The 12361-nt window shown below is 37.0% G+C and overlaps 1 protein-coding gene across 2 annotated transcripts in view; it reads right to left on the bottom strand.

Annotated features, from left to right (window-relative positions):
- Nucleotides 1-633: 633 nt before the first annotated feature.
- Gabrb2 (gamma-aminobutyric acid type A receptor beta2 subunit) overlaps nt 634-12361 on the bottom strand; it is a 217816-nt gene continuing 206088 nt past the window's right edge. For both annotated transcript variants that reach the window (XM_021212616.2, XM_029546040.1), the window contains one exon: nt 634-6724. In XM_021212616.2, the coding sequence (XP_021068275.1) occupies nt 6377-6724 (348 nt within the window). In that variant the 3' untranslated portion in view covers nt 634-6376. The remainder of the gene's footprint in view (nt 6725-12361) is intronic.

The following is a 12361-nucleotide window of genomic DNA, read 5'->3' as shown; positions in this document are numbered from 1 at the left end:
TCTCATCCAACTGATGCCCTACAAGGTCATCCTCTATTACATATGAGGCTGAACAACAATATCAACCAACCTAAAGAACGATAATATCAACCAACCAGAGCTCCTAGGGACTAAACCACCAAAGTCTTCTTTAATGAAGCCACACTGGCAATGGTTAAGGGATTTGTTGCAATAGTTCATCCTGACTGCTTCTTTGGTTGCTGTCACAAGCCTCTCTTGCTTTAGCAACATGCACACGGCAGGGCTTTGAACCTGGCCTTCTATGTTCCTCTGTGCCATTTTCTTAATGTTGTGCCATTCCTCCAGGTGAGTAAAATTGAAGTTTTTAATTGACAGGTAACTTATTGTCTTTTTTCCCAATCTCTTTGAAAAAATGTCTCAGTTTACCTTAAAAGATACCTTTATTTGCCTCAATGCTCAGTTTTTCTTAGCAGTTTTACCCATTCTCATCAAAACCTCTGACTACACACACACACACACACACACACACACATACAAACACACCCTGCGTGTATAGTTATCTGTGGGTGGAGAACTCCCTTAAACTTGAAGTTTACAAGATAGTGAGTTCAAAGCTTATAAAATCCAATATTTCTCAGAAATGATTACAACATAAGGCACACACATTCACACACAATGAAACCACACATAGAACTTTTTACTTTTTACTTTTATTTATATTTCTTAGCTCAAGAATTACACACTAGCCAACATTATTATATATTTACATGCTGAAACTGGCTGCAATTAGTTGAAATTCATGAAAATAATTCTTATGTGCTATTCATTGATAATCCTCTTTTGAATTCTACTACCTCATGTATCCCAGAGATTTTTAGAAGTCCTGATGTTAGAAAGACGTGAGAATGGATGCAATGAATCCTGCTAGTGCTTTGCATTTTCTAGCCACTGGGGAGTGAGCATGATGTGTGTGTTCAGAAAGGCTACAAGGTCGTTGTAAGGCTGATAATCACTACATTGTGAAGACACTGGGACATCACTTCTTATAAAAGGACAGCTCAGAACTATGCAGGAACAATTCCATAACAGAACTATTTAAACACCCATGCAAAGAAAAAATTGTAAGTGGCATGGTATTTAAATTATAGGCAACTTTGTTTGAGTGAATTGTGTTTAAAATGGATGTGTGTGGACTCTTAATCATTGAACTAAAGCATAAAATGAGAAAGAATAGAAGCTGATGGAAATGTTGACTTGATTCAAATGGAAAGTGACAGGGGTGTGGCCTTAGATGGAGGTGATCTGACAGGGAGTGGCATTTTGCTTTAGAACTTAAAATAATCTCTTGTTTTTCATCGTTTTGGATGTTTATCACAAAAGTACTTCTTAAATCAAATTAAAAATTGATGTCAAAATCTTGCATGTATTTATAAAAATGCACATATCTAGAGAAATGTTCTCAATGAATTTCCCAAAAGTAAAGCTATTTAAGGGTACAGCTTTATTTTTTTTTCCAACTTAAAAACACAAACAAACACACACACAAACAATAATTTTCTCAGGGAAGCTTCGGAATTTACTCTCTATTGACTCCTTTCTATTTTTTAAAGCCATCTCCCTACTGCATTTGGAAAAATTATTTAAACTTTGGTGTGAAGCAGTGACTTTTTTTTTCCATTTCCTTTCTGCTGTTTTTTTTTCCCCCTTTGCTTTTGAAAAATAATTCTGGAGTCTTTGGTTGAAAGGAATAATACTATCTAAAGACAAATGCTAGCATATACTTTAAAAAAAATAAAACCAAAACAGAACAAAAAAACCTCTTCCAGCATGCATCATCTGTAACAAATTTCTGGAGCTGGGATGAATAATTTTTGTTCTGCAGTGCTGCTATAAATGTCTACTTTGGGGGGACTAGCTATAGTTTGCAAACTTTGGCTTCTTTTACTCTAGCTTAGAAAAACTATTAAGTTAATCCTAACCACTTCTTTTTTCCATTTGCCATTTTAAAAGTATCTCTTGGTTGTTAATATGATGCCAAAACAAGGCTACATTTCCCACTAAGAGGGAAAAAATGGGAGTGAAAAGCAGAGAGTAGACGACGCTGTGTGTGTGTATGTGTGTGTGTGTGTGTGTGTGTGTGTGTATGTGTATGTATGTTCATACCTGTATGTGAGAAACAGCAATGGAAACCCTTATGTATGGGATTCCCAAATCATCTATGTAAAAGGGTGTTTAAATTACTCTGCCGGGGCACTGCAGTAAACATACTTAGTAAAAAATAAATAGATAAAATTAAGACAAAAACCCTAAGCAATTATTTTTCTCTATTGACTATTAATTTACAGCATATTTAATTATGTACATAACATAGCACATTGATGTAAGCCATAAACAGAATTAGTACATTGCCTTACCATAAAATACAAATTAGAAGTTAAAAATATTTAAGAAATCTGTTTAAATATTTACACACGCTCAGTGAAAGTTATGGTTGCTTACATAACAGATTCTGTACACTTAGCAAAATGGCATGATTGCTACAGTTGTAAATTTCCCTGACCATCATGGTGAGGGGTAGTTTTTTTTTTTTTTCTCCTCTCAAGAGGATTTTTCCCCATTTTCCTAATTTTATTTTTTTAAATTTTAAATCACCAATGGATAGTGTTATGTGTCCTTTGAAAGAGAGCAAATGGATATTTGACAAGCAATGCAGAAACTAGTTAACATCTCATATTCTGAGGTACAGTACTATTGTAGAGTCAAACTGTGCAATGTTCTTAGGAACTGTAGGCGTTGAATTGCTGAGAGAGATGTTCAGTACCCTGTATTATTTATTTCAGAATGGTGACTGTTGGCTGCCAAATTTAAAAAAAAAATCATATGAAGGAAATAACTCTTTGTTTATTCCTTTTGTTTCTGACGTATGAATGCATACATATGCATGTGTGTTTACATGGATCTCTATATACACATATACACATGTAGATATGTTATAAGACCTGTCTGTGTTGATGTTTTCAGTTGTTGTTTTTGACCATGAAGTTAGCTATAAGACTGAAACACAGTGACCTACAGAAAACAGAGTTGGTCATAGTTGCCGATTTAAAGCAGGTCTTGCTTAAAATACCTGTGATTTATTTCTCCATTAGAAATTCCACTGCACTTTTGTGATGTCTTGTGCTTTTGTAAGCTTGACAGATCACTTCTGTGTGGTACTAATCCTAGAATGTAGTGTCTTTTGGTTTTAAAAAAAAAAATCATTATTATTATTATTATTGTTATTATTTTACTTAGCACTGCTCTTGTTGAAATGAAGAGACTGAAGGACTAGATGACACTGCTTGAGTCCTATCCCCTGTTGTTAAACTGCAGTAGAAATAATTGTAACATTCCTATGCAAACACATGGGTATGCTGCATGAGATTTCAATTCGGAGGTGCATTTCATACCTACAAGCAGTCATGTACAATATATATATATACAGATTGAGATCAGAGATTCTGTTTAGACTGTGCATTTGAGAGTCAGAATTTGCCTACTAATTTCTCAAAGATGAAAAAACACCTTAATTGCTGGCTATCTGGCTATTCTATAATCAAAAGAAAAAAACTATACATATGTATAAACGGATAGTAATACCATTTCAAGATTGCCAAAACATACCTCAGTGGTCCATTAGTTTAATTACTGAGTAACAAACTAATTGGTTTTCCTGGATTCATCAGACCTAGCACCCTTTCCTGCATTCTAATTCAACTAAATATGTAGCTTGAAAAAAATTCTACATGGACTGCTATTTCTGGACGGGAGGAGTTAGTGTTCTCTACCTACGTGGATATTGAATGTCAACATATGGTTCTCTCTAGGGCATTGATTGCAAGGTCCCATCTTTTCTCTGCATTAGTTTGACCAGAAATCTGTTTGCTGGTCATAAGCATGTGAAGCCCACCCTGTGAGGTTGGCTGCTTCTCTCTGATTTGATCTAAAGTATATGATTGACTTCCCTGGACATCGAAGGTTTTGTTACAATCACAAATGACAATATCAAGGATTTTGTTATGGCTTTTATGGAAATTGCTAATGAGAGCCTAGGATTAGGCTCTGAGTTGTCTTTAGAAAAGTCATTTCTGAATGGCATGTCATGGTGTGCCCCTGAGATTAAGGTGACGCTTCTTCCTGTAGTTTTCCACTCAGACGTCACCCCTGCTGACAAGGGATAGGCACTTTTATTACTGTGATCCCCAAAATGATTTCATAGGAGAAAGCCCTGGAGAAACTTGAAGAATCTTTACTCTGAGCACATGTGAACATCCTCACTCAGATCTGTAGTCCTGTAACTAAAACTCAAAAGTGTTAAGCACATAATTAAAATACAAGAACCAAACATCCCAGTATTGGTTGGGGGGGGGGGGACAAAAAGCAAAACACAAACGAACAACAACCAAACAACAAACCCCCCACAAAACCTACCATCCCATCTTTGTTAAATTTAGAAAATGAATGATGAACTTGTATTTATTTTTCTTGTTTCTCTTTAATTGTTGGAATAGAAGCATACAATAATGCTTACTATCCTAGGGTTTTTAATCATGAGGAAAAAGATTCATTTGCGGAACAATACCAGCCTTGACCCCTATACACTTAACTGGGGACCCTAATCTGAAGACAGAATTTTTTTTTTGATTGCTTTAAAAATAGAAGTAGCAAAGTCATCCTCTGAGGTAAATGCCAATCAGAGTCATTTGTATAGAAAACATAGCAATTTAGTATTTTCTTTAGGTAAAAGCCAAATAGGATGCCCTCCCCATTGACAAAAAATAAAATATATTACCCTATTCTCTTTTCTGTAAAGAATGTGTATGCCCAATATAGAAAGATGCACAATGACATAATTTGAAAGGCAGAATAATGACAATTCACCACAGCAGCCAGTGATGTCAGTTCTCTCCACTTCTGTACCAGAAGCTGGGAGTGCAACACTCACCACAGCCCCGTTCTAATCCTAGTGTCCACTACTTTCCGTGCTTTGCTTGATTAAGTAGATTGCAATATATACAATGTAAACACCCTTTAAATGATCAAACCCCACTGACCCATAGATTCCATTTGTGCATACACAAGTCTCGGAGAATACAAAAGAAAAGCCAGTTCACACAGTCTCATCAAAGCCTCACGGGGCTGTCTCCTAAGAGTAAAACGAGAAATTTTGAAAGCAAGAAAAGCCAAAGATGATGACTAATCCTTTCAGGTAAAGAGCAAATTCTCTTTTTAAAAATACTGTATTCCAGTCAGAAATAAACCCAGAGGAGGACAATGTAAGGGCAGCTGACACTGAGAAAAGTGACCTGCTCATCTGTGCTCTATATTTGACTGTTAGAATGATTCTCAATATAAGCTATCAAGGTACTTCTAATTCCCTCCAATTTTCTATTTGATAGCTACTTTTTGATGAGATAAATGATTTATAAAAATCCTCCTAAAGTATGCTAAGCTCACGACAAGGGCAAATCAATCTGTTTCATTCTAGTCTTTCTGCTCAGTGCTGGGTTCAGAACAGATGCTGTGTAGCAGTGATAAGGGTCACACTTGGTTGTTTTACTCATTCTTAACCACAGTCTTTTCTGGTATTTTGACCCTGTTCTATGCTATTAATTTTTATTTTAACCACTTTGGAATCAGCTTTTGGGCAAGACGTTAACTTTGGCTGCTGTACATGGTCTACTCAGAAATCTTCTTCACCCTAAGACCCACTTGAAATATATGCCTGCCGGATCTTTGTAGGCAATCAAACAGGCCAGATAAACTGGATTCCTGAGTCTCTTCTTTGAAGATTTGTCCCACCTCCCTGCTTTGATTGTGCTCAAAATGCATATGGATCTATTAAACCCTTGAGAATCACCACTCCATGACATCATCATCATCTGGCTCAGACCTCAAAGTCCGTATTGAAGTAGCATGTTTGCATTATTGCAGATAATGTTTCATAAGCACAGTGGTGTCCCAATTGCATGCCAATCTTAGGAACAATGATGGAGGGCATTTGGAAATGACTGTGTCTCAGAGAATTGACTGCCCATGCTATTGAGCTTTCTAGCATCATCTAGAATCTAGATAATAACCCTCTGAGTAGACTGTGTACTAAAACTGATAAAGTGGAATACTTCACACTTGATCTTGCCAGCATGTGTACAAAGAAATCACTTGCATTGTAACTGGAAAACCGCGAGGACCTTAGTGTATTCATTACTTAGTAGAAGCAAGCCAAATGGTATGAAATGGACCACAGGATAGGCCAGCAACTAAGGTATTTTAACATCACTTTTGTCCTGGATTGATGTGTTTTCCAAGTCCTACATCAGGCTGTACAACTGTTTGAAGAGGAATCTAGTCCTTGCTTCTCATGGAAGGCTGTAGTTTAGTTCACATAATAAAGCCAATAGACAATGTTGAAGAAGGAAAACACCACAGGGAAGAAAATGCGGGACCACCGGTCAATGGCATTCACATCAGTCAAGTCGGGGATGGTGATTTTCAGTTGAGAGGCACGTCTCCTCAGGCGACTTTTCTTTTGTGCCACGTGTCGCTCCAGAGCATTGCGGCCAAAACTGTGCCTAGGCAGTCCAGCTTTTCGATACTGGATGCTGGAGGCATCATAAGCAAGCATTGTGCTCCTGGGGTCTCCAAGTCCCATTACTGCTTCGGATGTGGCCATCTCGTTTTTTATCTCAAGGGTGCTGAGTAAGATGTTCTCATGGGGGTCCATCTGCAAGGAAGAGGAATCAGAAAAGGTACATCTGAAGCCATAAGCCTTTGCTGATGCTTTTACCACAGGAACTATTACAGGCACTTTATGAACTGTACATCACAGTGACAAAGAGAGCTAGCTTTCTTACTGCAGTGTGTGACTTTTAATTGCTGCACTGCCACTAGGAGCTATTTGACTTTTCAGGTTTCTCATTTACTAGATTGTATAGATTCAGTCCCAGAGGATTCCTATAATGTAATTATAATAGATTAACTAGCACTGGCTTCATTATTTCTACTTACCCCATGCCGAGAAATAGAAGTCAAGAACCATCCCTTCACATAATTTATATTATTTATTTGACATAAACAGATACACAATTCGACTTAATTAATGTGTGGTATAATGGTAGGGTATTAGTCACAGAATTATATTCACACATTTATGTAACATATATTTATTGAGTATATTTATTTTGAGAATCAAGGTATAGCAACTACCATTTTTTCTTCCTTTCTGGTCATGTTGGGCACTGTACCTGGAGCCTTTAGCATTATAGTTAAGTGTTCTATAACTGAGCTACATGTCCCTCATCTTTTTTTAAAATTATAAAATAGGGGAAAAGTAAATTCAACTTTTTGTGCATTGATTGAGAAGTAGAATATTTTTGTATGTTCCTCAAGAATCCTACATGTATATTTTCTTTGAGCCATTTATTATGCAAGTTGAACTTTATATTTTATTCCATTGACCATGACTGTAATAGAAATTAACATGATTTGTAACCAAACACAATTGTCACATTGATCCTCTCTAAAATATTTGTTTTAAAAATATTCTTGTTTGAGGCAAGATTTAATAGTCTGCAATTTCTCCATGGGTTCGGTTCCTAGCATGCACACGGTAACTTTCAAGCATCTAAAATGTAGTTCCAGGGAATTCAGTGCCTTATCCAGGCCTCCATGGGCACCTCACGCATGTGTTACACGTACATGATATGCAGGCAGAACACTCACACGCATAAAATAAAAACAAAAAAGTAGTTAAAAATACAAAACTATTCTCTTATGTTACTAACATGTAGATTACAATGCTATATATAAAACTTGACTTAATAAAAATAATAAATAAACAAAATAAGGAAAATCTGGCTAATGATAGTCACACGGTTGAGGTAAGAGTTAATAGTCTGAAATTTCTCCATGGGCTCGGTTCCTAGCATGCACACGGTAACTTTCAAGCATCTGAAGTGTAGTTCCAGGGGATTCAGTGCCTTATAGAGAGAGACAGGAAATATAAAAAACTTGCTACTTGATACAGTAGTGTGAGCATGGATTATTCAGAAAACAAAAGGTAATAAAGACTACATATTAGTAATTAGCATTCAGATGTATTTTGATGGTCTTATATGATAATTTCAAAACTAAGACCTTTTGAGAAATAGATGCTATAAAATATAAAACATCCTGGATCATAATAATTGACCAATTAATCTCTGCCCCCCTTTAACAAATATTCTGTATTTGTTTATGGTTTAGTTTTACTTGCTGGACTAATAGACTAATAGACTATAGACTATACTATAATAGACTAAACAACAATGCTATTCAAATTATTTTGGGAACATTATGAAATTTGGAAATGTAAATACATATATGATACAAGAATACTGACTCCCAAAGCAGTGGTTGTGATGACTGGTTACTTCTCTGCTTAAGGAAGAAAGGGGTCGCTGAAACGCTTTCGCTGTGCTCAATTCTCTGCAGCAAAGATTGCACTAAATAGTCAAAAGCTTCCTTATAACAAGGCATTATTCTTCTGTTCACAGGTAAGGGTGTTCACCGGAACTTGCCTCCAAGACACTTGATCCCTACGGAAGACTATAAACTCAAAGCTTCATCTTTTAAGAATTCAAATTCACAAGTGAGAGGATTTGCCTGTTCACGACTCCCTGCTGCTCCAACACAACACAGCATCTGCTCCAGGTTATTTGTGTTTGCTGTGCTTTTTACCCATACAAGAAATACTTTATAGCATTCAAATTTTTCTTTAATGGTTTTTCAGAGCTTCTTTCATTCCAACACCAGGATAGGATGTTTGCCTTATTACAGAGTGTTATAGTATTAAGAGAGGTTACAAATTAGTTGTTGGCTTGGCTGTTAATTGTGTGAATAAATAGTAGCAACCATAATAAGGGTATTGGCACCCATCAAAAGTAATCTTTTCTAAGTTTAACACAAATTATCCTTGGTGAGGAACTCAACTTTTAAGAGGAAAGAGAAGATGAGTGCTATAAAGTAGACCTTGTAGAAACCAGGAACAAATGAAGGAGAAAAATGCTCTTCCTAGAATTGGCTGGGAAAATCAGAGCTATATACCTAAGCTTAAGTTGATGATCCCATAACCATATGCATACATTAGCACTAGTGGGAATTAGTAGTTTTTTTGGTTTTTGTTTTTGTTTTAAAAAGGGAAGTATGAAATTGAAATCAAACATGGTAGGGGAATAAAAGAGAAACTGGATGGGAGAGGGAATGGGAGTAGAAAAATAGGGCCTAGAGGCCAAGGCCGTATAGAATGATATGATCAGTACTACAGTGGCAGAGAGCAGGGACAGATGGCCAGGCTTGTCATTCCTCCTGATATGCTAGTTTCCTTAAAATTCTGAAGATAGTAAATTATGCCAATTTTCTTGCTATTTGTTATTTATCAGATAACACTTTTTGAGGAAACAAAAGGAGGTCTGACTATGTCACTGTTATATCTTCAAGAATCCTGCATTGTTCGCATTGCAATGTAGATGTTCAGTAAAGGGTGGTTTGATGTAATTAATTTTGTGACAATATAAAATCTAATTCTCCTCTTTGTGAGTCATCAGTACGTGGAGTCAATGATTTCATATAACCCCAAAGAGCAGAACGCCCCAAGAACACCTCTGCAACTCTCTCTCTGCCCCCAAGATTTCTTTCTCTACTTGCATAGGTATTTTGTTGTTGTTGTTGGTTGGCTTGTTTGTTTTTCCAAAATAGAAGCACTATACTCCTATGCTGCCCAGTATCACTTCCAGGACAGACCCTTCATTTTTACACAGAGAAGAGCACTTAGTGACTAACAGCTTGAAGTTGAAAATTAAGCATTTTATTTACAGAACACTTTCAGCTGTCCCAGAAGCCACTTAGAGCTGGCTCTGATCCCACACTTGGAAAAGAGTGAAGAGGAGGCAGGGCAGGAATTAGACCTAGGTCTGTCCTACTTTCCCTTGCTGGAGCATGGAACCTGTCTACATCCGTGGGCCATCATCTGGAACCTTGCACAATTATCCAGAGGAAGGACTGGATAAAAGTGTTTGGAGCTTAATGTGTCACTAAAGGTAAGAGCAAGAATAAACTTGAGTTAACTCCACCACATTTAGGTGAGAAGAGCAGACCTCTGTTTTCTATCTTCTATCTGAGAATGCACCATCCAAATCTCTCTGCTCAGTTTCTGTGTGCCTGGTGCAAGTGTACTTGATTAAGTGTCTTCCTGTTGCTGGGATTGGCTGAGTAATGAATATAGAACCTTTTTTTTTTTTTTTTTGCCAGTGGCATGTTGTGAGTCGTCAGATGAACCCAACAGAAAAAAATATACTCAATCAATACTCGTGGATTTACACCTAGAAGCATATGACCCTCTAAATCTGTAGATTCTGTTGATATATTTGACGTAGAAGAGGCATTCATGGCTTACAATGTAGTCAGCACAGACAAGGTTGCGAAGAAAAGCTATATCCACCCTTCCTTTACATCCCCTTCCTTCCTTTATCTTCTCTATTTACTTTATTTCGTCCTTACTTCCTCACTACTCTCTTTCTTTCTGCCTCTCTCACTTCCTCTACTCTTTTAGCTTATTGTTTCCTTAAGTGAGCATGTTTTGGGTTTTATGTTACCCAATACTCAAAGGATACTAAGATGTGACTCATCTCATTTAAAGGTCTCAAAGATTCCATAAGACAGGCAGAGCAGGAAAGGAATGACAAGACATTTTTCTGTCATATCAGTTTCTCATAATTCAAATTGCAAATGAAGTAGTCCAGTACAGGAGCATAATCATGGCATGCAAAGCAGTGCTGAACTTTAGTATTTGGACTAGAATCAAAAGAACTCAGAACTTGCTAGATCTGAGAGCCTGTTTGTTAAATTGGTGGCAGTGTGTTTCTTTGAATGGCATATTGTTTCTTTCTCAAAGGGTGTAAACCATGTAAGGACCCAACTTACTGGTTCATGGCTCAATACAATTAAGAATTCTGGCCGGGCCTGGTGGCACAGGCCTTTAATCCCAGCACTCGGGAGGCAGAGGCAGGCGGATTTCTGAGTTCAAGGCCAACCTGGTCTACCAAGTGAGTTCCAAGACAGTCAGGGCTATACAGAGAAACCCTGTCTCGAAAAACCAAAAAAAAAAAAAAAAAAAAAAAAAAAGAATTCTGGCATGCTCTTTACACCTGCTTTAAAGGGTACAGGTAGACAACCTGAGACACATTACCTCAAAGTTTCTTTCAATTCTCTACTATTTATATAAAAGCAAAATTAATAATAAATATTTGTTTTAGAAAAAACAATATTTTTATATATGGATTTTAAATTCAATAATGATTATCTTGCATTTTCTTTGGAGATATTTGTTGTTATAAAATAATATTTGCTGTGAAGGTTTTAGAAAGAGATTCTCAAAGTACTTCGTCTAGGCATTGTTGAGAAGGTAGGGAACAGATGATCAGGACAAATGAAGTGAGTTGCCTAAAATGTTACATTCATAAGTGATAGAAGAGTGTAGCATTGCTAGGCTTAATGCAGTCTTAATGGGTCTTAATGCAGTATTTCAATACTGCCTCCAACCTGTCTTAAATCTACCAGGGAAACGTGACCCACCTGGTGGGGTGGAAGATGAGAAGCTGTATCCCTTGTTTCTAAGCTCAAATGTATATCACAGCCCCTTGGAGGCCTTGTTAGAGCAGATCTCTGGCTTCCACTGTTAGGATACCTGAATCAGCAAAGTTGCAATGCGTCTCAATCTGCATTTCTAATAAGTTCCCAGGTAACACTGGATTTTTGGTCTATGCTTAGAAAAATGCATCCCACAGACAGGGCACAATGTGACTTTAAATGAGGAAGCAGCAGAGTTCAGAAAAATGTTGAAAAGAGAAGTGGCTGGTTGGAGTCTACAACCAATCTAAAGAGCAGCCTTCATAAGAAATACATGTAGCTACCCTTTGTGCAGTATTTAAGCAACAGGAAATAAGCAACACAAGCCAAGTTCTATGCAATTATCACCTCTCTGCAACTTGACAGAGCTCTGTGAAACACAGATCATTAATATCTTCATCTTAAATATGAGAAGATAAAAAAATATGGCTAGACTTATGCCTAGATGTATTCTTAGTAAGCTTTCAGCCATAATCCTGTCCAAGAGCCCCTCCTAGGTACTTAATTATAAATCCTCCAGGCTGAGTTTTGTCACTGAATTCCTTCTCTGCATAGTACCTTTAGATGATAGTTTTTAGAAAATTTGAAGACACTGCCATTGATCCATGGATTTTATCTGATTAAAAAGTAAGTTTCTTCCTTTTTTCTCCTCCTCCTCCTCCTCCTCCTCCTCCTCCTCCTCCTCCTCCTCCTCCTC

The sequence above is a fragment of the Mus pahari genome, chromosome 14 (genome assembly GCF_900095145.1).
Source record: "Mus pahari chromosome 14, PAHARI_EIJ_v1.1, whole genome shotgun sequence".
Classification (NCBI taxonomy): Eukaryota; Metazoa; Chordata; class Mammalia; order Rodentia; family Muridae; genus Mus; species Mus pahari.
This window is presented reverse-complemented; position numbering and strand designations above follow the sequence as displayed.